This window comes from Acomys russatus, chromosome 19 (genome assembly GCF_903995435.1).
Source record: "Acomys russatus chromosome 19, mAcoRus1.1, whole genome shotgun sequence".
In the NCBI taxonomy this organism is placed as follows: domain Eukaryota; kingdom Metazoa; phylum Chordata; class Mammalia; order Rodentia; family Muridae; genus Acomys; species Acomys russatus.
In genome coordinates this window covers 40,365,748-40,393,007 of record NC_067155.1, presented here as the reverse complement: position 1 = coordinate 40,393,007, position 27,260 = coordinate 40,365,748, and the positions used below count along the sequence as shown (strand labels likewise).

General features: G+C 48.0%; 1 protein-coding gene across 8 annotated transcripts in view; it reads right to left on the bottom strand.

The window, feature by feature from the left end:
- The window catches only part of Cux1 (cut like homeobox 1), a 331,747-nt gene extending 315,207 nt beyond the window's left edge, over nucleotides 1–16,540 (bottom strand). For 2 of the 8 annotated variants that reach the window (XM_051161265.1, XM_051161266.1), the window contains exon 1: nucleotides 16,326–16,540. In XM_051161265.1, coding sequence (XP_051017222.1) covers nucleotides 16,326–16,388 — 63 coding nt within the window. In that variant the 5' untranslated portion in view covers nucleotides 16,389–16,540. Of the gene's footprint in view, nucleotides 1–14,541; nucleotides 15,504–16,325 lie in introns of those variants that run through there. The other 6 variants (XM_051161260.1, XM_051161261.1, XM_051161262.1 and 3 more) reach the window with 4 other exon arrangements.
- Nucleotides 16,541–27,260: the final 10,720 nt, after the last annotated feature.

The following is a 27,260-nucleotide window of genomic DNA, read 5'->3' as shown; positions in this document are numbered from 1 at the left end:
CTGAGGCACACTGGCCAGCAGTCTAGCCACACCTACAATCCCACACTTGAGGTGGAGGCAAGAGGACCCCAAGTACAAGGTGACCTCTGGTTACAGTGAGTCTGAGACGAAAAGGCCAGTCTCTATGCCAAGTCAACAATACAGAAAAAAGGAAAACTTCAAATTTTCTTCAAACCATCCTTCCAAAAGATATCCTTTTGTTTGTTTAACGATTCTCAGAATGCTTTTTAAATTTTCTGAATTAACTTTTACAGCGATGGGGATGAAAACTCGGGGCCTCCTGCATGTGATACGAGTGCTTTACCAACTTCCCCCAGCCCAGAGCAACTTTTTCAAAGTGGCTGTGCACCCCTTATGTGTGCAAGTACCACTCTCCCCTCAATAACCAAGACTGTTAATGCATCCGGGCTCCTGCATGGGCCTAACTAGAACTTCGGCCTCAGCCAGAGCTTGGAGATGGTCAGGGGTCCTTCCTAAACAACAGGGCCTGCAGCAGGACATGTGGGCTGCAGCTGAGAGCGCCTGTCCAGTGCAACCTTAAAGAATCAGTCTCCTGAGAAGACGCCCTAAGCCCCTAAACAGAAAGCAGCTCTCAAAAGCACAGCTTTAGGCACCAGGGCCGCCTAGGTGCTGTGTATAGATTACACTTCCAGACACTTCCGGGAAATGTCATTCACCAAGCAGGCAGCTGAGCAAGGACAGGCTGCTGGGTCTTCCACAAATACAGCACAACCCTTCAGGGACAATTCTGCAACCCCCATCCGAGGACAGTCAACTGGTATGAAGGGGTGCTTAGCAAGAAGGTGCCCCTCTTTCTCACACAAAACAAAACCTGGCAAAAGGGCCTTTTTTTTTTTTTTTTTTTTAAAGATGGGGTCTCATGTAGGCCAGGCTGTCTTCGAGCTCACTATGTAACCTGGAACTTGTGTGCCATCACACCCTGTGTATGTGGGGCTAGGGATGGAACCTAGGGCTCTGTGAGTGCTGGGTAATCACTCAAACCATAAGCTACACCTCCAGCCAGCAAAAGGGGGTTTCTAAAGCCCGCAAACTCAGAGTTGTGTTTTGGAGTCTCACAGTTCTGCTTCCACGCACTAGGTCTTGAACCTTGTCCTCCTGCAAACGGTACCAAGGGGACATCTTAACACCCGACTTCTGGCTTCTTCCCCTCGTGCCAAGCTACTCCTCATGCGCCGCCTCCCTCCTCCTTTAGCTGTCTTCCCAAGTCTGGAACCTTCAAGTGCACTTGCATGCATTCGCCCTGACTCCCCAGGCAAACAGAACCCCAGCACACGGCCTCGGCTTCCTGGGCCACCGCCACTTGCTTTTGGAGCTGTAGTCCTTTATATCAACCTCACCCTCAAACAGCTTTTCCCTCCGTGGCCTGTCACTGCCTCCCTGTCTGCATGGCCACCAGTGGCGCTATCCGAAGGAGACCTCCAAGAAGCCATGGCCGGCTAGGCAGCCCTGATGCCACTGTGGCAATGCCTGCCAGCAAGTGTCTGCCCTGATACCTGGCAGGCGCATACCCCCCACCAGTACGTACCTGATTTGCCACCAGGTATCATTATAATTAGTCACTGTAATTGAAGCTGAACACAATTAATTACATAATTTTTGAAGTGTTCAAGTTTAATTCCGTTAGAATTACATCATGAAACCGGGGAATTACACAGGATTACCAACAAAAAGCAAATAGGGATGAATAAAGGAAACTCCAGGCCCACTCCCGCATGTCTGACTCACATCCAAGGCTGAAGCCCAGAGCCCATCACCACACCTGTTTTGAATAAGCCTGTGGCACCCAGCCAGTTGGGTATCATAAGGACCCATCTCTAAAAGAGCCCATAACCTGCAACCCGAACACTGGGGACACAGGCCTGAGAAGGCTCAGTGTTACAATGACACTGAAGACCATGCTCTCTCTCACAGACGCCACTCACCAACTTCAGTATTTTTAGGCCCAAATAGCATCCTAGTAAAAAGCCACTCATCTGTACCATTCCTGTCATGGCCTCACCCAAAATGACAAGGCTGGGTACATTCAATCTGGGATGAGCAGTGGCCTGCGCCTTTCTCCTGACCCTGGCCCTCCCTATTACCTCCGGGGAACAATGGCACCACCATACACAACCTCCCAGTTCAATTCCTTGCTGCCTGACTTTTCTTCCTGTGGTGCACCCTTCATTTGGAATATTTTGCAATGCAAATCTAAGTCTTCAACTATCTATCTTCAATTTAGAAATCAGTTGTTTCTCTAGGTCTTGGGAAACAAATACTTTCATGGGCTGTGCTACAGGCCCTGCTCCATTTGTTCCCAGAACCCTAGGCGCCCATAGTGTCACTCACTTGCTTACCTGTTTTCTGTCTCACCTACAAGAATGTAGGCTCCTGAGTGGCAGGAATTCCTGTGGTTCCAGAATATAGCCCAGCCTAACACAAAGAGGCAGGATGTCCTGAATGGTGACTAAGCCAGTGGTTGGGAAAGAGGCATAGCCCGTTTTCCAGAAGCACCTGCCCTCAGCCTGATGCACAGGGCTACTCTGTCATGAGATCTCTCAGCAACAGGACAGGGCTCAGTTCACACACACACAAAAAGTCTGGGGCAGTCAGACACCAGGAGATGCGCTCAGGAAGCGTTTGTAGGGCTAAACAGGTGGGTCTGTGGGGGAAGTGCATACTGTACAAGCATGAGAGCCCAGGCCTGACACCCAGAACCCACATAAAGAGCCCAGTGTGTGAAGCACACCTACAGTGCCGGTGCTAGAGAGAGGAAGGCAGGAGGATCCCTGGCACTTGCTGTGCTCCAACCAGTGAGAGACCAAAAACCAAGGTGTATATAGCAGGGTATGGTGGTGTGCGCCTTTAATCCCAGCAGAAGCAGAGGCAGGTGGTCTACACAGAGAGTTCCAGGACAGCCAAGGTTACACAAAGAAACCCTATCTTATATAAATAAATAAATAAATAAACAAACAAACACATGGGGGGGGAGTAAAAACACAAACACACACACACACACACACACACACACACAGGAACAGCCCAAGCAGCCTGTGGAAAATACAACAAATTATTTCACTCAAATACACTATGTTATTTCCAAAACCAGCACACATTTTAGTGTATTTCCTCTTTATTTTTTTGTTATGATTTTTCTTTAATTTCATCATTTCATAACAACCCACTGTCATCCCCAACCCCAGTCAAGGTCTGCAAGATGGATCGCCAGGCAAAGGTGCTTGCTGCCTTGTATGACAACCATAGTTTAATCCCTGGAGCCCAAGGAGCAGAACAAAAGAACCAAATTCCAAGAGTTGTCCTCTTATCTCTACACATACACTGTGCTGTGTGCTCTCCTGTACACACAACACACATACACAAAAGAAGCAGCTGTAAAAAATGTCAAGTACATCGGGCATACAAAGTAGTAATTAATATAATAACTTTCTGAGTCCAGAGTCATCCAGAAGCTCCATTCCCAGTAAGAAACCACCAAGGAAAATAAAATGTAGAGTGCCACTGTGACCAAGATGCTTCTCTGAGGACAGATGGCCACCCACACAGCTCTCAGAAAGTCAGTCACTGAACATCCACTACACGTCTTCCCTTCCTTCGAGCTAAAAAGGGATCCCTTTGCAGGGGTGCTGGCCTGAGGATATCTGACACCGCAGCGGGGAAGGCATCATCTTGACTTCCAGAGTCTGAGAAGGAGACAGCTCTAGCCCTGGCCAACAAAAGCTTAAACACTAACAGTACAAACAGCAACTCCCGTCCCAGCACTTAGGTACACAGCAGTGCCGGTCTCTCCACAAAACTCATCCAGCATAGCTGTGTGTGCACACATCGTGCACAGACACATTGGACAAGGACCTGGGGGGCAGGCGAGTTAGGAAGCAGGGCTTCTTTCAGCGCCAGATGTCTGATGAAATTTGCAAACAAGAGCGCAGTATCCTGGGTACTGAGTGCTTCCTTCCCACTAATGAGGAAGCAGAGAAAGTATGCAGGCTAAGAAGGTCACAACAGGGAGTCTACCTGAGGCTGGGACTTAAGTCTCAGGCCAAGGGAAGGATTGTCAAGGCAGACCCTGGGGGGCAACCCAAGCGGGCCACACATCACTCTCCAGCTACTAACTGAACCACACAACCCAGACCCTTCTCAGGCAGCACGTACAAGTACCCAAGACTTGAGCTTCCAGCGGCTCTCACTACACAGCGGAATCTGTACATCCTCCACAGAGCTGTGTGCAGATACTGTGAAATAAACCAACGCCCTAGGCCATGACCCACTAGTGCTCAGTGCCCAGGAAATTAGAGCTGGAAGTGGGGAAAAAATAAACTCCCCCTGCCCTGTCACCAGCAGACATCGGCTGGCTACAGTTATGGATTCCATCCTGTGAGCAGCCTGCCCCTTCCCTTCTCTTTCCTTTCACAGCATGCGAGTCCCCTAGATCCAGAGCTGGGAAAGTTAAAGTGAGGAGGAGCATGAAGGTATACCAAGTTCAGACTGAATCTTGGGTTCAATCCCTAGCATTTCAAAAATGAGATCTGCAAGTAAAGAAACTTTTACTCACTCCATCTCCAACAAAAATAGACTGGTCTTCTCATGTACTTTCTCCTCTGTGTGTTTCTTCCTGTCCCTTTCCGTGTGTGTGTGTGTGTGTGTGTGTGTGTGTGTGTGTGTGTGTGTGTGTGTGTGTGAGACTCTCTCTCTCTCACTCTCTCTCTTTCTCTCTCTGTCCCCTCCACCCCCTCCCTTTTGCTGTCCTCCTCTCCTTGGTACTAGGGATTGAACATTGAACCCTGGGCCTCTCACATGTTAGGCAAGAGCTCTATGCTGAACTCCATCCCTAGCTCACAATTTTGCAGAATTTTCAAGCATTAAACAAGGCCCGAGCATCCCCCCCCCAAAAAAATCTACCATAGGCTTCAAACTCTGGGTCTCAACCTATCCATCTCCCTCCTCAGCACCAACCTTTTGCATTCAAGGCAGGAGCCACGCCCCCACCCCCGCCTCAAAAAAAAAAAAACCCTCCTGAGGAAATGAAGCCTCTTCCCTTTGCTGGCCCACTCCTTCCACTGTGCCCCTGCAGCAGCAGTCCACACCTGCTACTGGACCATCATGCTCCTCTCAGATCCCACCTGCTACCCTTGCTTCCCAGATCCATGCAAATGTTTGCTTCTACAGCCAGACAATGATGTCACCCCCACAGAAATAGCCTGGGTAGTGCTTTCTTGGAGTAATGAAAAAGCAGAGAAAGTGTGGCTATGAAGACCGCTACTGTGAACCAAGGACAGCCGCCTGCCTGGCGCACCAGAGCTTCTGGGGAATGGCCTGCGGCAACACATTCCTGGGGCCCACACCCCCAAACCTGAGCACCTCTAGCTCTAGGCTCGCACTGACATTTGCTGGGTTCTAACAACTAGACAGCTAGTGCGTTCCCCACTCCTCCCTTTCAGGCTGCAGGTAGACTTGACAACAAGCCTCCTGCCTAAAACGCTCTGTCCAATTTTATTTTCTAAGCAGATTTTTGGGGAGCTGGAGACATGGCTCACTTAGTAATGCTTGCCTAACATACATGATGTCATGGGTTCCATCCCCAGCACTGGAGGTTAAAGAAACTAACATGGATTTAAACCAGCATGTACATAATAACATTTAATACACGGGAATACTAATCAAGCATATTCCTTCACTAGGTTTCCAAGTACAGTCATTTTAACAGAACTGCCCTACCAGATATTCAGCTGGAATGTGTAGTTCAGTGGTAGAGTGTTTGCCTAGCATGGGCCAGGCCCAGGGTTCAAGTCCCAGCATGGAAGGGGGTGGGGGTCAACTTTGCATTCTAAAATTAAGTAGTTGAGAGTCCCCATCAGAGCATGGAAAGGCCAACCCAAGAGAGGCCACAGCTCTCAGGCAGAGCTTTCCAACTGTGTACAGTCCTAGGAGAGTGTGACAGATAGTGCACATGGAACCTAAAGTGGACAACAGGTGCCTGACAAGTCAGGCTAGCTGGATGCTGCTCCAGCAACCAAGTGGTACAGACACTAATGGAGGAAATTAGCACTTGGAAGCGAGCCCCAGAGCCCCCCAGCCACCCGCTAACCATTTTCTCAGGAAGCCTCCACCCCCATACTTGGCGTTCCTCGACCACTCCCCACAAATGCATTTCTGTGACCTTCCCGCAGGCCCAGGCACACTGTCAAAGCCTCCTCCTCCTGCCATTCCGTCCGGAGTCCGCCTCTCCTCCAGGCGGGAAGGAATACATGCAATCAGGTTGAACCCTCAGATGGATGTCCAGAGGCTTCACAGGAGAATGTCCACAGCCCAGCAAGATTCTGGGTTTGCTTCTGCAGAGCTGAAAGGTTTGAATAGAGTGAAGACAGACATCCATCAGGAGTTCAGTCTGCCAGCCTGGGGAATGTGGTCTCCCTTCCATGCCAGAGGGAGCCGCTGTGGGTGTTTATGGACAGGCACAACATGATGAAATCAATGGTTTGAGAAGACTCATCTGGCAGCCCTGTCTGTCACGGATTTCAAGCTGTTTCAGATGGACAATTTTGAAACAAGCAAAGATTACAAACTCAGGTTGTGTGCGCTAGAAAAGACAAAATCTCACCAGCAGTAAACAACTCCCCGAACTGTGTGTGTGCGCACACACAAAGATTTTATTAAAGTATCATCAAACTGTGGGATGACAGCATAATTACATACCAACACGAAGCCATGTAAAACAATTGCAAGTCACCTCTAACTCCCCTGACAATGACCTTCAACCATAACTGGCAATGTCCTTCCTTGCCCAATCCCACGTCGTGCTGACAAGCCCATACCAGGGTTGAGGGCAGTAGTGGACAAGAGTGGAGAAGAGAGGCAATTCCTTTCCTCTAGGATGGCCAGGTGACATTCACTGTACCACAGCACAGCAGAGGCGGATAAGGCGCCCAGCTCCACCATAGGTCCCTGTGCTCCTTGCAGAGGCTGCGGGACCTCCGCACCTGAAAGAGGCATCTTGCAGCAGCCAGGCTTCCTGTCTGGCTCCAGGATTCCCACACTTGCCTACCGAGCAGAAACATGATCCCAACTTGAACCTATCTCCCACTTGGCTGGGAGATATGAGAGCACGGGCTGTTGCGAAATCAAGAAACTGAGGTAAAACTGAAATAGGCAAGTCAGTGAGTGAGCATTCGGATGCTGGCTTCAGTGACGGCTCCCGCGGCCATGATTTTCTGGTCCAAAGCCTCGCAGTTGTGACAAAGAAAGTAACTACAGCCCTGTTTGGAATTTAAGGTCTGTGTGCTGGGACACATAGTTTTTTGGTTTGGGGTTTTTGGGGTCTCCCCTGCCCCCTTTCCCCGCGTGGGCTGCTCTTGGTGAAGGCAGTCCAAAGCAGTAGAATATGGAATCACACCAGTTCAGGGTCTAGGCCATCTAGCATGGTGAAAAAGCAGACGGGAAAGAGCACAAGCCTGGAGCTGAGGTTCCCCTAGAACCACAGCCCTTGGGAGGTAGAAGCAGGAAGATCAGGAATTGAAAGACATTCTTGGCTATACAGCCAGCTCCCGGCCAGCCTGGAACCCTGTCTCAAAGCATAAAATGGCTAGTTATGACAGTACGCTCTGGTGATATCTGCTGAAGACGCGGAGGTAAGAGGATGAAAATATAAAAGAATAGATTGTGCCAGAAAGATTGCTTAGCAGGTTAAAAAAAAAAAGAGTCCTTGTCAAGGAAGACCTGAGTTTGATCCCAGAACCCACACACCCACAGATAAAAGAGAAAGCTAACCCCTGAAAGATGTCCTCTAACCTACACACGCATGGACGCATGCACGGATGCATGCACGGACGTACACACACGCCCATAGGCACATTTCACACATTTTAACAATAAAAAAAGAGTTAAGCAACAACAATTTTTAAATATATTTGTTTAACTAGTATCTGTCATGCCTCATGAAGTGACGCAAGACAATGACGATCAGAGCAAAAGAATGTAGCTGTCTCCAAGGGAAAAAAACAGAATCATTTCCAAACCTCATCAATAAAAAAAAAAGTTGCACTGTCCAATTCCCTCAAGTTGTAACTTAAATTTTCATTTACATCTTACCTTCTAAAAATCTCAAAATAATGAAGTTCCACAAATACTTGCTTTAAAACAAAAACAGCTGTCATAACCCTGAAGATGACAGACCTGGCAGGGCAGGAGCAGGGTAAGAAATGACAGGCAAAGGTGAAGACAGAGCTTGGGGCTACCTTGAGAAGGCTAAGGGCGGCTCCACGTAGCCCTTCCTTACTCAACTGCCCTCAGGCCTTGCTGAGCCTCCCAGCTCCGGGCTCTCAAAAAATGAGTTTGCCTTCCAGGCCCAGAGAGATGGCTCAGCCACTCACCACCAAGCCTGACCACCTGAGTTTCATCTCTGGGAGCCGAGTGGTAGAAAGACCTCCATTCCAAGCTGTCCTGTGCCCTGACCTCTTACACACAGGCACAACGAATAAATGTAACTTTTAAACAATAGTTTGCTTTCTATGTCATTTATTAACTTAAAACACTCTCTCTCTCTCTCTCTCTCTCTCTCTCTCTCTCTCTCCCTCTGTGTGTGTGTGTGTGTGTGTGTGTGTGTGTGTGTGTGTGTGTGTGGGGTGTGTGTGTGTGTTATATAGCGCCTGTGTGTACAGGCATTCAATCCAGAGGCTGAGGGAACCAGGCAGGTGTCCTTCGCTCTCCCTCTCCAGCTTATTTTTGGAGACAGATCTCTCACTGAGCCTGAGGCTTATGTCTAGGCTAGGGTCACTGGGGAGCTCTCACCTGGAGGTCCAGGTATGCTCCCCAGGCCCTATTTCTAAGTAGCTGCTAAGGATTTAAACTAGGTTCCCTTGGCTTTCACAGCCAGTGCTCTTCCTCACTGAACCACCGCCCATTTTACTAACTTTCATCAAATCATATTTAACAGAGTCAACAGGAGGGAACATGGCAGTAAACCAAAGGACTCAGAGGTCCCAAAGAACAATCTAGTAGTGGCACTTAGGATGAGCTCACATGCTTTTGAATCTTTAAAACATCAAACTATGTTAGAAAACAAACATCATAATTTATTAGGGAGGAAAACCCAACTGAAAGAACACTACCTTGCTTACAAGACAGCAAGTGGCAAGAAGCTCTTGGACTGTGAGTTTGGGCTATGGTTTTGGTTTTGTTTTGTTTTGTTTTGTTTTGTTTTTTCACTCAGGGTCTCACTTAGCCCAGGCTGCCCTCAAACTCCATGTATTCATCCCTCATCTACCTCTCCAGTACTGGGATTTACAGGTGTAAATGGTGCTGCGTGTGGAGCCTCCAGCCTGGTGCATGGCAGCAGGCTCTCCGTATTACCCCCTCGGTCATGATTTTATTTTGTTCATATGCCCAGTGGAAAGGATCTGAGAGCCTCTTCCATATTAAAAAAAAAAAAAAAAAAAAAAAAAAAAAAAAAAAAAGCTGTCAACACCCAAATACATTTTAATGACAGTATGAACAGCATTCTGACATTCCACATTTTGCAATATTCACTTAAGAAAAGAGTTAATTTGTCCATTTGTCTCTCCCTTAACCAAACTGGTGATGCCTTGCAAGCAATCATAGGCAACTCTTTACAATGTTAACTGCGTTTCCTCATTGAGCAAGCACAGCGACAGCTCTGCAGCGTCACTCAAGGTAATGTGAAAAAGAACCAGCTACTTGGCAGTTCAGAGTTTAAGCTCTGGTAATTTCCTCCAGCAGACTGCATAAATCAAACACTCGAGAGCATCCCCGATTTCAAACAAGCGTGAGCAGAGGCAGGCTGGGCTGCAGACTCGGGGGTCTTGGAAAGGTGTGGCCTGCTTCCCCCTGCTTCAAGGATGCTGTAGTGGAAGGACATAGGACCTGGCCACTTTTACTCCATGTGAATCTCCTGCACGGCTACTGCTTCCTGGTTCTGCAGTGTGTCTTCCCGGTGGCCTCCCGTCTGACTACCTTTCCTCTCATAGAAAGACAACTCCTCCAACCCCACATCCTCTTAACCCATTTCTCATGGCCCAAGGCTCTATTAAACACAAAAATCCTGCCAAAGGCTTGGGGCCTCCAACAGTAAGGGAAAAATTCAGATGAAAATGAAGAAATTGACATCTTTTCTTTACTATAACTTTTTTTCAGTTGCTGGGGATGGAGGCTTCTGATTCTCACATGCTAGGCAATCGATCTACCCGCTACCCACAGCCCTAGAAGTCTTCTGTTTGTTTGTCTGTTTTTCAGACAAGGTCTCACTTGAGCTCACTATACAGACGAGGCTGGCCACACACTCACAGACTTACCTGCTTCAGACTTCAGAGTGCTGGGATTAAAGTTGTGTGCCATTATGACAGGCATAGCCTTAAAAATCTTGAAGAGGTTTACAACAAACTAGACATCTTTCAAACAGCCCTGCTCATCCTCAGATTTTATTTTATTTTTTAAACCATGGCATTTAAGGTGAACCGGGTGTACCATAGCACTTTTTAGGGACTCAGAAGCATTCTGGGCACAGCACCATTGAGGCCAATAACACAGGTTCCCTCAATCTCAGGTCCCTTCCTGCAAAGACACTCCCTTTCCTGGCCAAAAAAAAATTAAAACTCTGTTCACCAACTTTCTCAGAACCCAGCGTAAAAAGAGAGGCAGGGCAAACTAAGCACAGCGGTTCATGTCATAATGTTAACATGGGGGGGGGGGGGGAGGCAGGAGAAATGCTGTGAGTTTGAGGCCAGCTTGCACTATAAAGATCCTACCAATAAATTATTTTAAAAGCGGAACCCAACACAACTAAGGAAAGCTAAAAATGTGAGCAAGACCAACAACTCCAAATGATCCTTAGAAAAATCCAGTAACTACACACACAGGAGAAGCTGACTTGAAACAGACAGAAAACCAAGGCCACCAAGTGGCTTTCAGGAGCACACCCTAAAAACTGAAACAGAAAAATGTCAAACAGTTCAGGGAACTTTGGCACTGCTATGTTAGTGAAATACACCCTGGACCAAGTTAATTTCCTTAAGGCTTTCAATGAAAGATTCTATCATTACATGTAGAAATTTTAGGCAAAGTATCTTGTCCCTGAACTTAAATCACCATCAAGTTATCATGCTATGTAAGCATACGCTCGGCTTAAAATAAAATAAAGTAATGGCTGAACCAAAAGCAGTAATGTGTACCTTTAATCCCAGCACTCAGTAAACTAAAGCAGGCAGATCTCTGAGTTTGAGGCCAACCTGCTCTATGAGTTCCAGGACAGCCAGGGCTATGCAGAGAGACTTTTAGTGGAGGGGGAAAACGTGATCAATTACTACCTCTGAGATCCTTTTTCTCTCAGACATGACTAGGATGTCCAGGTAAACAGTAAAGTGGGACAAGGAAAGGCCAACAAAATGAATAACCACTAGCAGTAAGTGTCCCTCCACTTGGCTACTCCGGTCAGACTCCTGTTCAAGAGTCCAAGAGCCCCACCTGTTTCCAATTAGATACCAGAATTGCTCGAGTGTTTAAACTACATTTGGTTGCTACTTACACCAAACAAGTCTTCCAGGTTTTTTTTTTTTTTTGAATGGTTAAAATATGTTAAAATAAGATTAAAGGTCTGGTTTACACAATCAGAGGCAGGGGAATTTCAACTGAAACCAAAACTATCTCTCAGCGGCAGCAATAACCCAGAGCTTCAGACAAAACAAAAAGACGAGGGAGACACACATTCTGCCACTGACAATGACTAATAAAAATCAGACTTTTCTTGGGAAGGGCAAATGTACTTTAAAGCTATGTAATAAGTTTAAAATAATTCCCAAAGTCACTTACGAGCCAATATATCAGAATAGCTTACTACAGCAACTTGATGGGGCATTTGTGTTATGGGCCAGCAAGATACGTGAAATTTTCGTAAACGATAAAAGGAACCAAGAGAAAGAATGGAGCCTAGCTCTGAAAGATTTTTCATATGGTGAAATTTCTCCTAAAACAATATACAATTTTCCCCTAACAAATCTGTCTTTCCTTCATTTCACTACGGGATGGAGACAAACATAGTACTTCTGCCCCTGGCCTTGCTTTTTCTACAACCTCGAGAAAAGCCCTGACCATCGATAAGCTTCCTTGACTATCAACTGAGAAGGGACTTTTAAAACTACCGAATGTCTGAGGCTCAGTGGGGTTGCACAGACTGCAGGTCAGCCGATGGATTGGGAGAGGACAATTTTTGGGAAGACAGAGCTGTTTGTTCCTTTATCCGGCTTAGACCTAAGTATTGTCAGAAGACACAGGCCAAACGACTTCCATGCACCCAACTGCATCAAGAACTACTGTATTTATTTCATCCTTGCACCCACTTGTGCCTCTTAAAAAAAAAAAAAAAAAAAGGAAGGGTTTCACCCAGGCAAAAGCTTTGAGCAACTGATAATAACCCTCCCCACACCCAGTCTCTTAAGCCATCCATATTAAAAGAACCAAGAAAGAAAAAAAAAAAAAAAAAAAAAAAAAAACAGGAGTGCCCTGCATCATTTGTTCATCCATTACCCTATCAAAGGCAGTAAGCAAGAGATTTTAATTGAAATTACATACTTACTACAAGGAGCAGTGTTGGGCTCCTGGAAATACACACACACACACACACACACACACACACACACACACGAACACTTCCATACATTTAGAAAACAAAAACAACCAGAAAATAGACTAAGAGCAAAAACTGAATTCATTTTCTGATTTGGAGAGAGAACATTTTCAAAGTTCACTTTTGCAGAGGATTCTCAAAAAAGAACGGGTCACACTACAGTGAAAGCACCCCCCAAAGAGATACACCCACAGGCAGGCCTCATGCCCCCAAATAGTCAGGGTTCCACTAATCTAAAAACAAGTTACAAGAGTTAAAATATACCTCTTTTCAAACATGTACTTAAAAGATAAAGTTATACAATGGTGTTTTTCTTATTTAAAAAAAAAAAAAAAAAAAAGGTTGGTTTTTACAAGTCTGGGACAGGATCAAAACTTGTTCAACTCGTCTTAGCAACACTAGGGCACTCTAACTTCCAGAAGGACGAGCCTTGGTTGGGGATGAGAAACTAAAACAGGCCAGTTCTCAGAAACTCTCTCCAGGGGCAGACATCCACTCCGCGTTCCCAGGGTGGTCTTAAGACTCAGGAAGCAGGGACCAGGAGCACAGCCCTCTGGGCGCTGGAGCAGTGAGAAGTCCAGCTGCATCTTACCTAAGGCACGCCACTCCAGAGAGACTGAGCGAAGACCTACACCCCACCTTCCTGGTATCCCAAAGAATTCCCACCCAGGTCTCCAGGTCCCCACAGGTGACAACAGAGCAACCTCCAGGAGATGCCAGCTCAGAATCCCTGGAGCGGCTTCCACACAGACAAAGGAGCAATCCAGACTCGCACTTGACCTTTGGCATTCCCAGTTCAAATAAGGCTTTCAAACTTGCCATCTAGTGACACAGTTGAAACTACCTAAGGCCAAATCGTTATCTACCAAAAGCCAATAGGCTCTGTGACAAGAACAGTGCTTAACAAAGGGTTTTGTTTGTGGGAGTTTTAAGATCCACATAAAGTTCTAGCGAGTCAACCATAAGGGAAACTTTCAATAAAACCATTTGCTTATGCCCTCAAGATGATCCCCCCCCCCAAGGCTAATCAATGTGGAAGTGGCGGAGCACAGGACATTAATATACACCAAGTTCATAAAGTCTAACAATTCTCAAGAAACCAAATCGTTTTTCTGGCCTTCTTTGAAAATGCTTAATAAAGGAACTTTACTGATATTAAACTAGGATGTCACACGGGGGGGGGGGGGGTGTGAAAATTAAGGTTTGTTTCTTAATATTCCACAACGGGTTTTACAGTAAGCACAGGAATTAAATTATGGTAAAAGGGAGCTATTTTTACTAAAATAGGGTAGACCAATTAATCAAAAAAATGCCATCCGGCTGTGTTCATTATATTCAGGAATCTAATTTACACAATAGACTATGGAGTAATCCATTTTAGTCAATAAATACTCAAACTTCTTTAAGTTTTAATCTTATCAGCAGTACATATTTCACATAGTCTTCCTAGTTAAGAGAGAAATGGGAGGAAATTTCATAACGAGCGTGAGTCCGCCTTAATGTTCTCACGTAGGCAAGGGCAGAAAAAGCAAGCACAATTAAAGTTGTTTCACTCCTCTTATACTGTGTTTTAATCCAATCGGCTTCGTTCCCTACAGGCCTACTTGTGGAGTTCGTTTGTTTCAGACTCCGAAGGTTGCTATGGGTTAATAAATATCACCAGTCCTCCGGGTTAGGAAAGTTCACCCAAGTTCACGTTCAAGCACACTTTAGAGTTGGGAGCAAAGGCAGTTCCCTAGAGATGTTATGGAACATCCCTCACACTCACACATTCACACACTCACACACACACACACAGTGCACAACTACTGCTACAGACCAAAAGACTGTCCCCTCTGTCCCTCTCCCGTGTCCCCAAAGACCAAAGCTCTGAGGGCTCATTCTCCGCTCACCTTCAACTTGGCTCCGGCTACGCACAACATCCACCTAGCAGAATCCCGGGACTGTCCAGGCGCAGCGAACGCGGAGCTAGCACTAGCAGGGAGGACCCCGAGGGCGAGCAGCTGGTTCAGATGAGGGGTGGCACGCAGGGTAGCATCCTCTGGGCACGCAGGCAACTCCGCCGCGGATTGGGAAGCCCCGGTACCATCCCCTCGAGGCGATGGGGAACCACAATCAGTCTCCGCACAGTCCAGCGGGGGCCTAGGGGCTTTGCTTTCGAGAACCGGGCTGGAGAAGGCAGCTTGGAGCGGACCTGCGGCGCGCTCCATAGCTCCAGGGGCCCCTTGTCAGAGAAGACAGAACACACCCCTCCGCGAAAGAGAGTAGAGGGGCTGGAGTGATGCAAGCGACGGGTCACCGAGGGGAGAGCCCTGGGAGTCCCTGAGAAGAGCAGCTGAGTCTGTCTGCACCGTTCGGTGACCCAGAAGGAAAAGCGCCCCGAGACCGGGTCACGCAAGGGCCTGCGCTCGGAGGAAAGTTGCAGTCTTCCTCCCGCACCTTCCCTCTCCTCCGGGGCCGATTCCACACTCTATGCGACCCACCGGCGTCCCCCGCAAGCCAACTTTTCCCCTCCGAAAGCTTCCCCCACAGCCCCTTCCCGGGGAAGTCCCCGGGCTCAGGAAAAGGGGACAGATCCAGCTCCGCAGTCACTTTCACGCAGCAGACACACAAAAGAGCGCGGGGCTTGCGGGTTGGCCCCGGGACGTAAACAAACGGGGTGGGGGAGGGACCCGCCACACTGGGAAGCCGGTCCCCCGGTCGGGTCGACACCGGTTGACAATCCCTAACGGGAGTAGTGGAAAAAGGAAAGGTGGCGGCGGCTGGGCCCAAGGGGAGCGACCGAGGAGCAGCCGGGAGCTCCAAGCCACCAGCCGCCTCCACGACAAGGAGCCACCCGCCAGCCTGGCCGTCGCCGCCGCCGCCAGCCGCCGGTGGCCGATCTGACCCTCCCCCGGAGCCGGCGGCACCACAGCGCCACCAGCTCCAGCTCCGCCGCGCCGGCGGGGCAGTGGCGGCGGCGGTCCGCGACTCTCTCCTCTAGGAGACAGAGGAAAGAGAGAGAGAGAGACAGGCGCTTCACCCCCCACCAGCAACTCCCCACAAACTTTCCCCGGGAATACGCAGGGGCTGAGCCCGGGGGAGAAGGAAGGACGTGACTGGCGGGGGGCGACTAGCGTCCCGCAGCTCCCCTTCTTTGCAACCCCGCCACCCCACCAGAGCCACCCCGTGGCGCGTCCCCCTCTTTAGCGCGCGAGTTTCCCACTGAGCCCCCGTGGGGGGGGACGACCGCCGCTCCCCCCCCTCCTTTCCGCCGGGGTCCCGCGACAACGACAGCGCGCGGGGTCGGCGGCGGCGACGAGGATGATGATGATGATGATGGCGATGATGGTGGGGAGGAAGACACCCTCCGGGGTTGAAGGGGGCAGACACCGGGGGGCAAAGATGTTGGTGGCGGCTGGCGGCTCCGGCGCCATCTTGGGCTGATCGATGAATTGAACAAAGAGGATCAATTTCTGATCAAGCCGAGTGATCAATGAGAGCCGGGGAGCCCGAGGGACTCGTCGCCGACTCGGCCCCGCTCTTCTCCCGGCACCCCCCTCCTGCTTTCCCCCGTCGCCTCAGCACCCCCGCCAGGGCCTGGCAGCCCGGAGTGTCACCCTCCTTCCTGAGGGAGGCCGCGACCGCCCGCAGCCCTCACCCCCCGGGCGCGAGGCCGAGCGCCGAGAAGCCTGACCTGCAGCTGCTGTAAATCAAAGCGCTTCCAATATTGAAACATCGATCCCACATTGGCCGCCATCTTGAGACATATTGAGACGGAGTGAGAGGCTGATAGAGAGGGGGCTGGAGTTCAGGAGCCGCCAGGAGGCAGCAGGCGGGCGGGCGCCAAAACCCGGCCTGGAGCCGGCCGCCGCCTCAGCCACCGCGGACGCGGACTCCTTCCTCACGGCGCCGCCGCCGCCGCCGCCGCCGCCACCACCGCCACCGCCTCAGCCGTGGAGTCGGGAGCCTGAGGGAAACGCGGCGGCGGCGGCGGCGGCGGTGGCGGCCCGGACGCGCGCGCGCCGCGCTCTCTCTCCAAAGCCTGAGCGCGGGCATCCGGGGCCCTCGCGACCCCTCACCCTTTTTCCCGCGCGCCCCGCCAACAAGCCCCCCTCCCCGGGCCGCGCGCGACCCTGCAGCGGCCCGGCCTCGAGGGGGCGCTACAGGGTCTCCTCGGGACCCTGCAGCTCACCTAAAGGGTGCCCCCCTCCCCGTAAAAGGTCGCGATCGCTGGTGGGCATCGCTGTGGGATAAAGTTTCCCCCCCTCCCCCTTGCCTTGCGTGGGGGACGGTGGGCTGCGCAGCTGCAGCGGTGTGCGGGCGGCAGCGCTCTTTTTTTTTTTTTTTTTGCACGGCGCGAGCCGAGCGTGCGAAGGCCACCTGCAAAGCCGGTGGCCCAGACCCACCGCCCATCCTTCGCGCCTGTGCTGGAGAGTGATCTCACTCCGGTCCCCTGTGCGCTCCAGCTGGGGGACCTCCAGACCACAGCGGTCACGGACAGCGTTTCTCGTATTCAAGGAAGTACAACTGTGTAGTGGCGAAGGGGGGCTGACCACCAGCCTTGGACCCTCGGCTGCCGCTCGTGCCACACACTCGGTGCAAACCGCGCCCCCCCCCCAAAGTTGCACCGAAACACATCAGCAAGTGGCAGCCGGCTCCTCCACCCTACAGAGCCGCTCCAAGCTTCGGCAAGAACTGGGAAAGTCTTGGAGCTTAGCTCTGTCCCCAACCATGCTTGTGCGACACAACTCAAGAAACTTCCTCTGTGGTTCAGAGAGCTCCGCGTCTGGTCTTTGCAGGCAGAAAGTTTGAAAGCGTGCAATGCACTCGTAACGGAGCGCGTGTTCCTAAGTTGGGAGAAACGCTCACTTTTAAATCCAGAGTGGGGAAAGGAAATTCTCTTTACATTTCCTTCTGGCCCCAAAGCACGCGTTTTAGGATCATCATCTTTAATGGATTTATTCACACCAGAGAGTTTGAGTTTAACAGTAGGAAGAGTGTTTTCACTCTTCTGCACTTCGTTGAACGTATAATTAGTTAAGACAAATCCCCAAATTCCTTAATCTCGAAAATTATATGTAAATAACGTCTTATGGAACACAAAACATGACAGTGGAAAGTAATTGCTCTCTGAGCCAAGTTTGAGGGTTTAGCGCTATTCGACTGCAGTGAGATCGATATGTTTGGAGAAAGGGCTTGGAAGTGAAAGTGACCCCCGAGATCTGAAGAATACAAGTGTCCCCAGGTCTTGCAACTGCGGTCAGAAGCCTCTGTGCCATTGAGCGGTCGGGACTCGGTTGCACTGGGCATCCCAAGTCGCAGCCTCTGAGCGGCAGGAGCCACACGAAGCAGGTGCGTGGGAGCGCGCGGGCATCAGGGGGCGCAGAGCCAGCCTCCAGTCTGGATGCCCTGACGCGGCGCCAGGCCGGACACTGCGAACCTCGGGTGGCTGCAAGCTGCCCCGGGCGTCAGGCGCCGGAGCCGGAACGCGCCGGCGGCCGCGCAGCAGCTCCGATCGCACCGCCCGGTAGAGGGCAGCGACTCCCCGACACTCGGGCCCACGGGGTCGTCCCCCGCGCCCCCCCCCCCAGGGCAATTGCCTACCCCAGCTCCGCCACATGGCCACGCCCTGTCTGGCATCCAGAGGGTGGCAAGCAACTCCTTTGCTACCTAGAGCCACTTAGATCTTACTGGGTCCCCCCCCCCCCATCTTGCACTTTAGAGACCATCAACGTTTGTGCGGTGACCGGCAAGAATTAAAAATGTAAAAAAAATAAAATAAAAAAATAAAAAATTGGCCTAAAGGTGGCTAGACAAAATGTGCGGGAGCATAAAAACAAGCAAATTTCCTCTCGTGGGGAACGGTCGGGGAAATGGTATGGATTTACCACAGATGTTCTCAATCTAATTATCCTGTCGATCCCCTGGGTTTGAACTTTTAAAACTGAAATATATATGACCTGTGTAATAGTAGGGAAACACATCTGGTTGGAATTCAGAGCTCTGAATCCATGGCAATATTTTAGATATAAGTTTGACGGGTATTAAATACAATTGTTCCGTTTCTAGTTATGTTTATACTTTTGCATGTTAACCTGGCTTACATTGGGTGGCCCAGAGCTTGAGCTTTATTTAAATAAAATTTTGATTTCTCCGATCAAGAGTTTTTTGGGTTATACAAACTTTATTGCCCTCAGCCAGGAAGAGGGGAGAAAAAAAAATTAAGATAACTTCTCCAGTGGAACAAAATGTTCTCAAACCGAGAGATAATTCACTAATCAAAAAATATCTTGGGTGAATGAAGTAACAATGCAAAGACATGTGACAAGATTTTGAAGAATCCAATTAAAATGTTTAGAACAAGTATAGACCATAAAAGAACAGCTTAGAGATGGTGGGGTAGCTCAGTGGGCAAAGCACTACTGTGCAAGCCAGACGACTTGAATTTCATTCCCAGAATCCATCCATGGTGGAGAAGGAGAAAACAGACTCGACAAAATTGTCCTCTGACCTCCACCCACTAGCTGTGGCATGTGCTCCACTGCACACATCACGCACACATATCATCGTCGTCATCATTAAAATTTAATAAAGAAAAAAATTATAAGTATTTCAAAGATTGGTGGGTTTTTTTTTTTTTTCTTGCAAGTCCATGTTCACTCAAAGTACTGTAAAACTTGGACAACCACTGGCATCTGAAATGTAATGGACTTGCAAAGTTATGAACTGCTTGAAAGTATTTCAAATAAAGACCTCTGTCTCCATCAACACCCACAAAGATAACACAATGAGTGATCAGATCCTTCTAGAACCCAGTGTGAGAAAAGATGGCTCTGACCCAGGACAAAAAAAAAAAAAGAAAAACTTGACACATAACTGATATGACTTTGAATGAAGCATAAGAAAAACAATCCAGAGGCATTCGGTCATTTTTTTTTTTTTTTAATGTTTAGCTTCTCCCTTAAGGGGAACAGTGCTCACAGTTCCCAATGCATGACTAATTGCCACCCCAAGCTCCCCAAATTAAGCCCCCGTCATCAAGTGAGAGAACTGATCAAACTGATATCCTTTCCTGGCACCAGAAAAGGCAACTACATTAAGTAATACGGGAACCCAGAATCCCTGGGTTCTGTGGCTGTTTTATTATTACCCCAAAACAATAAAATAAACTAGGGCTTAGCCGACATGGTGGTGCACACCTGTCATCCCAGCAGGAGGGAAAGGCAGGAGAATAAGAAGATCACATTCAGAGACTTCAGGGCCAGGCTTGTTATATGACACCTTGTCTCCAAAGACCAACAACACAAACGATACTACTAAGGAGTGATGGCAAGACTCTATTGGGGTCGCAATAACACTAAGAAATGTTAGAGAAAATTGTAACCCATCTTGAGGAGTTTGCCCTTCCTTGTTGGCCTTGCCTTGTAGATTCGCCTCCTGGCGGCAGCCATGTTTAGCTTATAAAAATCCATTAAGGTTGGGGACCGCCTGAAACTGCTATGTAGGGTAATAATACCTATGAAACTGATCCTCCCTAGATGAATCCCAACAAATGCAAATGCATGGCATTGGACTCTAGAGATTCAAATACAGTCCCTGTTCTTATAGACTGAAACTAATGCCTTGAAAGAATTAGCCATCAAGAATGCTTCCAAGCTTGGTTTGGTGGTGCCTTCCTGTGATCTACGGAGCCACAGGGGGCAGGAGGACTGTCACAAATCCTGGGAAATTTTGAACTACACGTTGAGGTCTAGACTACCCAGAGATACAAAGTAAGACCCTATGTAATATTTGGGTTTGTTTTTTTTTCAAGACAGGGTTTTTTTCTGTGTAGCCTTGGCTGTCCTGGACTTGCTTTGTAGACCAGGCTTGCCTCGAACTCACAACGATGCCCCTGCCTCTGCCTCCCCAAGTGCTGGGATTGAAGGTGTGTGCTACCATGCCCAGCAAGAAATATTTTCTTCTAAACTGAAAAATGTCATATATTGAAGGGTATTATTTAAAACAAGATTAAACAAGGCAAGACTTCTCACAAGAATCTGAATCTGCCGGGCACAGTAGTGCTGGTGCATGCCTTTAATCCCGGCACTCTGGTGGCAGAGGAAGGCGGATCTCTATGAGTTCTGTCTCGGGGATGGGGGAGAGAGAGAGAGAGAGAGAGAGAGAGAGAGAGAGAGAGAGAGAGAGAGACTTTTTTTTTTAATTTGAGTAATTTATTCAGATTACATCTCAATTGTTATCCCCTCACTTATATCTTCCTGTTCTCCCCTCCCTCCCTCCCTCTTTCATCCTATTTACTTCCCCTAGGACTGTGACAGAAGGGGACCTCCTCCCCCACCATATGATCACAGCCTATCAGGTCTCATCCTGGTAGCCAGCTTACTCTTCCTCTGAGTGCCACCAGGTCTCCTCTGGAAGAGAAAATGGTCAAATAGGGGGCACCAGAGTTCATGTCAGAGTCAGTCCCTGCTCTCCACACAACTGTGGAGAATGTGCTGTCCATTGGCTAGATCTGGACACGGGGTCTAGGTTTACTGCATGCATTATCCTTGGTTGGTACAGTAGTTTGAGCAGAGCCCCCTGGGTCCAGATCCGCCAGCCTTGCAAATATCTAAGAGCACACAAAAGTTTTGAGACACTTCAAATTTGTAAAGGCCTTTTCTTTGATTCAAAACATTATGAATAACAGAGGGACATGTGTGTGTGTGTGTGTGTGTGTGTGTGTATGTGTGTGTGTGTGTGTGTGTTGACTGCCTTCCAGAACAATTTGGCACCAAGTGCTAAAAGGAATGAGAGAAGATTCCAGATCTATTTTTTTTTTTTTTTGAGTTCAAGAAAGCCAAACTACTTTTAATTGTTTTGTTTTTTAAATTAATGCTTTATGTTAATTATTTCTAAGTACACTATTCATGGCACGATGCAAGTACCCACCAAATAAAAGGATACATTTTGCTACATGTAATTACATGCACAGTACCTCATTCATCTCCATATGCCAACTGTATATGTAGTTATATAATTGTACCAAGAACCTGTCAGACTTGTAAGAACCAAGTCTAAATAGGAGACGTTCATGTTCACCACCCTCCCTGCCTGTCTCAGGGGAGAGCTCATCTCAGAGACCCTTTATAAAACCATCAAAGGCTTCCTTTCTGGCCCACCTTTAAGCCAGCCATGCACTTCAGATCAGCAATAAACTGATGCTGCTTGCAGGGGGGGGGGGGGGCGGAATCTTTCCACACCCTTAATGATTCCGCTCTGTTCTCTCTCACTTGTCTTAAGAAAGTTTGCAGCTTGAGCTTTTTGATAGACGCAGCCTACTCTTTGAACACAGATCTAGAATAGCATTGTGGGGGCTGGGGATGTGGCTCAGCGGTTTAAAAAAAAAAAACTCTCCCCTCTTACATGCACGGAGCCTTTGTTCTGATCCCCAGCAATGCAAGCAAAAGGAAAGGATCATTGTTAGACATGCAACACCACGGGCTTGACCTCGTGTGGCCTCGGGACATCCAAGAGAGTGGGAGATGATCTGAAATTTCTTATTATCATTTAAGCTTTTGAACTCCCCCTCTCCAGCCACAACTTCCCTGGCTGTAGTCTCATTTTAGCCAAAAAAATTTATTTATTTTTATTTGATGTACATCGGTGTTTTTTTTGTTTTTTGTTTTTTGTTTTTTTTTTTTTACTGCATGTATGTCTGTGGAAGGTGTCGGATCCCCTGGAACAGGAGTTACAGACAGTTGTGAGCTGTCATGTGGGTGCTGGGAATTGAACCTGGGTCCTCTGGAAGAGGAGCCAGTGCTCTTAAACACTGAGCCATCTCTCCAGCCCTGATGTGTGTGTGTGTGTGTGCGCGCGCGCGCGCGTACATATATGTATATAGCGTGTGCAGGTGCACATACACCTGTGTAGATGGAGGAGAGGGGCACAGGTGGAAAGCAAAGGGTAGGTTCTATTATGAGTCCTTGCTCTCTATCTTGTCTGAAGGTCTCTGGTTTTTTGCTCTTGTATAACACCAGGCTAGCCCAGGGACTCTCCTTATCTCCACTTTCCATCTTGCTATAGGAACACTGGGAATACAGACATGGCTACTGATTCAGCATTTCTTCAGAGTCCTTTTTATTTCATTTTATTATCCCTCTCCTCTCCTCTTCTTCTTCTTCTTCTTCTTCTTCTTCTTCTTCTTCTTCTTCTTCTTTTCTCTTCTTCTTCTTCTTTTCTCTCTCTCTCTCTCTCTTCTTCTTCTTCTCTCTCTCTCTCTCTCTCTCTTCTCTCTCTCTCGCGCTCTCTCTCTCTCTCTCTCTCTCTCTCTCTCTCTCTCTCTCTCTCTCTCTGTTCACACTTAGTGTGAATTCAGGTCCCCTTGGAGGCCAGAAGAGTACATTGGGTTGCCTGGAGCTGGGGCTACAGAGCTTGTGAGCTGCTGGATGTGGGCACCAGGAACTGATCTTGAGTCTTCTGCGAGAGCAGCAAACACTCTTACCTACTGAGCCATTGCTCCAGCCACTGACTTTTTTATTTTTTATTTTATTTTTTTAATGTGGCTTCTGGGCATCAGAATGGATGTCCTCAAGCTCGGGTAGCAAACACTTTACCCCCGCATCATCACCTCAGCCCCCGTATTGTAGTCTCATATGCATTTTCTTAGTATTTAGAGTGCATTAGAAATCCACTCTCCCCCCCCACCACGCCTTCTTTTTCTAGCTTCCTCTTCATGAGATGGCCACATATGTCATAGAGCATAATGCCACACTAGAGGACGCCCACTGATGTCATTGCTGAATCAACAGAAATTAACAGTGGACCTAGTCAGTCGCCTGAAAGGACTTGAAATGTGTAAAGTGCTACATAAATATTATTATTAATATCATCATCATCATTATTATTACCTTCTTTAATGTACAGTTCAAGTTCTGTACAAAGACAGACTTTGTGCTGTAAATTCCTTCCCTTAACTCCTGAGTGGTATAAGCCCTGCGCAGTCTATTTGAGTTGTCGTCTCATAATTAATAGTGCCTGGTTTTGTTTTGGGACTTTAGAAAGGGTATCTCTATGTAGCCCAGGTCAGTCTTAAACTCCTGATCCTCCCCTGCAGAATCCTCGGGGCGGAGATTACAAGTGTGAGAGTCAGGTGATCAGCACTTGGGAGATGCAAGCAGGGGGATCTGAAGTCCAAGTTCACCCATGGCTACATAGTTCAAAACCAACCTGAACTATAGGAGATACTGTCTCAAAATATATGTATATTCATGAACCTATACATGCACATTTGTGTGTGTGTGTGTGTGTGTGTGTGTGTGTGTGTCCATGTGTTTGTGTTTGGGGGCTGGAGAGACTCAGAGGGTAAAGCTGGTGAAGCAAGAGGACCTGAGTTCAAATCCCCACGACCCATGTAAACTCTGTCGGCATGGTAGCCCACCTGTAATTTCCATGTAGAAGACAGGGACACAGGATTCCCAGAGCAAGCCAGATTAACTAGACTGTCCCTGTCTTGATTAATAAAGTAGTGACTGATTGAGAAAGACCCAGAAGACATCCTTGGCCATTCCACACGTACGCACACACATGGATGCCAAGAGGCATATGAACACACACACCATATACACTCAGGCACATGCAAATTTATAGGTATGCGCATGCATATGCATGTACCTGTGTGTATATGTACATGAAAATACATCACTATATATACACATACATAGACACACACATGATGATTTTAAAGTTGTTCTCATGATACAAAGTGATGTATTTTTCTATCCCTCACATGTTTTGTTTTCTTTTTAATTATGTGTATATATTTCTGTGTGTAGGGATGTGTAACAAGCACGCAGGTGCCTGCAGAAGCAGAAGAAAGCTTCAGATCCCCTCAGACTGAATTTACCCCTAACATGGGTGCTATGAACAGAATCCAGGGTCCCGTGGAAGAGCAGTAAGCGCCCTTAACCACCGCACCATCTTCCCAGCCCCGTGTCCCTTTACGACACACCTCTACAGTTTCACAGTTCCAGTCAAATGAAGATTTGCTTCTGTGAACTGTAATTGGATTTTCCACGTCATGGGGCCGTCAGGTTGTATATTATTTTTGTCCTGGGTAAGTGTGGTTTGTACAATTCTAAAGGCTTGCTCTAGCGGAGAGAACGGGAAAGCTGATCTTCCTCATAGGGAGTTGAAAACTTTTTCTTTTTAATTCCCTCAAGCTCTATTCAGATTAAATGTTTGATCTACTGTCAGTTTTTGAAAGTCTGTATTATGTCTTTAGAGGTTTAAGTAGCTAGATATAACACAGCCAGACTCTCAAAGGATGTCAAAACTGTGGTTGGTTTTGGATGTGTGTGTGTGTGTGTGTGTGTGTATGTACATATATATATACATGTGTGTGTGTGTGTGTGTGTGTGTGTGTGTGTGTGTATGAATCCCAGGCTAACTTTACACTCACTATATAGCCAAGGATGAACTTGATCTTCCAATCCTCCTGCCCCCTCCCAGAGTGCTATAGCTATAGGCATGTGCCCCTGTGCCTGTTTTCATGAACTGTTGGGGATCAAGCCCAGGGCTTTGTACACGCCAGGCAAACACTCTAGCAATTCCTGTAGCTCCTGCCTGACATGTCATTTCTTAGACAGTAATTTAACTCTGAGGCAGCGAAGGAGTGAGTGCATGATCCCGTCATTACGGGAGACAATTGCCAACTGCAAGGAAAAATCAGGTCCTAATTTTGCCACTGAGTCACCACCTCCCTTGGCCTCAGGTTTCCTGCCTGTAAAATGGGAATGATTAACACTTTCTTGTAAAAGTCTCCTGAGCCTCCAAGGAAAGATCCCCAACAAAGGCACCGAGCACGGTTCTATTAGTACTAATTGACTAAGTGTGAAATACAACAGTGTCTGTGTGAAATGGAGATCCTCAAGGTCCGGGCAGGAAAGGCCCAACAGCTGCCACAGCAAGATTCTGCAGAGTCTGGGTTGGGTTTTTGTTTGTTTGTTTGGTTGGTTTGGTGTTTTGGTTTGTTTGGGGTTTTTTGTTTTGTTTTGTTTTGTTTTGTTTTGTTTTGTTTTTTGAGACAGGGCTTCTCTGTGTAGCCTTGGCTGTCCTGGAACTTGCTTTGTAGACCAGGCTGGCCTCAAACTCACAGAGATCTGCCTGCCTCTGCCTCCCCAGTGCTGGGATTAAAGGTATGCACCACCACTGTCCACCTTGTTTATTTGTTTTAGGTCTTTTTTTTTTTTTCCTATTTTATTTTATCATTTTAGGTTTTCGCCACCACTGTCCAGCTTGTTTATTTGTTTTAAGTATTTTTTTAATCTTATTTTATTTTAGGTTTTTTGAGAAAGGGTTTCTCTGTGTAACAGCCCTGGCTATCCTAGACTCACTTTGTAGACCAGGCTGGCTCTGAATTCAGAGAGATCCACCTGCCTCTGCCTCCCAAGTGCTGGAATTACATGCGAGGGCCACCGTGCCAGGCTGTTTTAAGTCTTTTATTATTATACTTATACGTATAATATTATATATTATACGTGTGTGGGAGTGCCCACAGAGAAGAGGGCATTGGACCTTCCTGGAGCTAGAGTTATACACAGGTGCGTGTGAACTACTTACTGTGGGTGCTGGGAACCAATCAGGCCCTTTACAGGAGATGAGCTCTTAAAGCATTGAGCCATCTCTCCAGCCTCCTCCCATGTTCTTTAAAAAGGCTTTTGGAGTATAGACAAGGATGTCATTAATAATTCTATTAATTCTGAAGAGGAAATAAAATCATCTAATCACCCCCATGTCATTCCGCCCCCCCCCCCACGGGGTAGAGCATTGTGTCAGACACTGAAGGCACAGACATGGTCTCTGCCCTTAGAGTTTAGCAGTACAGACGCTAAGCACGTGTCTCGAAGCGCATCCTGGCCTCAGCCAGCTCGAAGCCACCTGGGCTACATGAGACACCGACATGTGCCTTAGTGTTGATCTGAGCAAGTCACTGAGATGTATTCATTCGTTGTTGATCATCTCCCTTTGTCTGGGGTGCCTGGGGTTGAACCCAGAACCTTGTGCGTGTTCTACCATGGAGGCACAACCCCCCGCCCCCACCGCCAGACCACCACTAGGGGATTCTAGGAGGCGGTTTACAGCTAAGCCACACCCCTAAAGTCTCTCTACCCTTAAGCCACATCTCTGGTTTTGGGACTCATGCTGGCTTTGGGTGAACAAAAGAATTCAGAAATGATGGGTTCTTGAGTAAGGCAGGATTTAAGGGCAGGGGAGGGACAGGTGGAGGATATCTGGGATCAGGAAAGCATGCTCAGTGTGTCACAGACTAAATCTCCTAATGCAGGGAGGGGGTACACAGCGGGCTGCTAAGCCGGGAGCCGAGGTGGTGGGACACAGATGGCTATCTTAAGATGTCCGCAAGGTAGGGACATACTAGAAATGCGTCTCCTGAGAATCAAAGGGAACTTTGTCATTTTGGAAAAGATGTCACCATGCTGCCAGCCATGCAGGTCCTGTCAAGTGTCCATTTCCTGCATTGAAATGAGCAAGCTCTCACCTCATCTCCCCGGTGAGCACAACACAATTTGTACACCACCACACAGTCACATGCTTGCCTTTCACACAGGTAGTGGCCAGCAAAATAAAAAAT